General features: G+C 38.4%; 1 protein-coding gene across 2 annotated transcripts in view; it reads right to left on the bottom strand.

Moving 5' to 3' along the window:
• Window positions 1-949, bottom strand: part of LOC118415952 (carbonyl reductase [NADPH] 1-like) — a 4,831-nt gene that overhangs the window by 1,061 nt on the left and 2,821 nt on the right. For both annotated transcript variants that reach the window (XM_035820915.1, XM_035820914.1), the window contains exons 5-7: window positions 694-816; window positions 396-448; window positions 26-117 (exon numbers count right to left, since the gene is read on the bottom strand). In XM_035820915.1, the coding sequence (XP_035676808.1) occupies window positions 26-117; window positions 396-448; window positions 694-816 (268 nt within the window). The remainder of the gene's footprint in view (window positions 1-25; window positions 118-395; window positions 449-693; window positions 817-949) is intronic.

Here is a 949-nt window from a genome sequence, read left to right as displayed (position 1 = left end):
CAAAGTGAATAGAACAAGTCCTTACAGCATTGACAACAACATCTGCTCCTGTAGCATCAAACTGTCTCTGCAGCACCATACTCAGGGCTGTTGCACCCATTTTGGACACACGGTAAGCTGTGGGGAATGAACAGGATATGATGATTATTTCCTTTGAAAGTGATGTTTAGGCTACTGTAATTCAAGTACATGTGTATATATTCTGAACAGAGCCCCATAACACCATACAATTAGACTTCAAATATACTGTCATAGTCAGTCAAATATGTTCATCTTGTACCATTGGGCAATATGCCCAAGGTATTCCATTATATGGAAACTTAAAGTTGAAAGGAAAATAATTGAATTAATGATGTAACATTATACTAAACAATACATAAGAAAACATAACATACCCAGTGTCTCCATCTTCCATCCTTTCTCTTCATGCACTCCTGATTTCACATCACTAGATACACAAATATGTGTAAGAAAAAATTGTGTTTGAAGTTTTGTACAATGAACAAATAAATTGCCAATTGTATACCATGAAACAAGTCTTTTTGTTCAATTTTGTAATATTGACTGTGGCACTCAGCTAACATCAACAAGCCATCAAGTTGAAATTTCCAACTGGTAATTTAATGCCATGTTTCATTCCTGATTTCTTTTCTTCCCCCCTCATTCTTTCTTTCCTCTATTCCCCATCTCTACCTGACAAACTGCTCCATCATCTGGACCAGCTCCTGCTCAGTCAGCTGTTTTGATTGGAAGGTCTGTCTGAGTTCAGGAGTGACATGCGACAGGTCTCCCATCCCGCTGCTCACATTCACGATTCTGATGGGAAAACATATACTTATTGCTGCAGTACAATGTGAACCAGTCAGAATTGCTCTGCTGAAGATGACAAATGGTCAACAGAACGTCGCTGGAGAATAAGCTGTGGTTGTGTAAAAGGATCTTAACTAAG

The sequence above is a fragment of the Branchiostoma floridae genome, chromosome 5 (assembly GCF_000003815.2).
Source record: "Branchiostoma floridae strain S238N-H82 chromosome 5, Bfl_VNyyK, whole genome shotgun sequence".
Taxonomy (NCBI): domain Eukaryota; kingdom Metazoa; phylum Chordata; class Leptocardii; order Amphioxiformes; family Branchiostomatidae; genus Branchiostoma; species Branchiostoma floridae.
The sequence above is the reverse complement of the archived record's forward strand: the minus strand, read 5'-3'. Positions and strand labels throughout refer to the sequence as shown.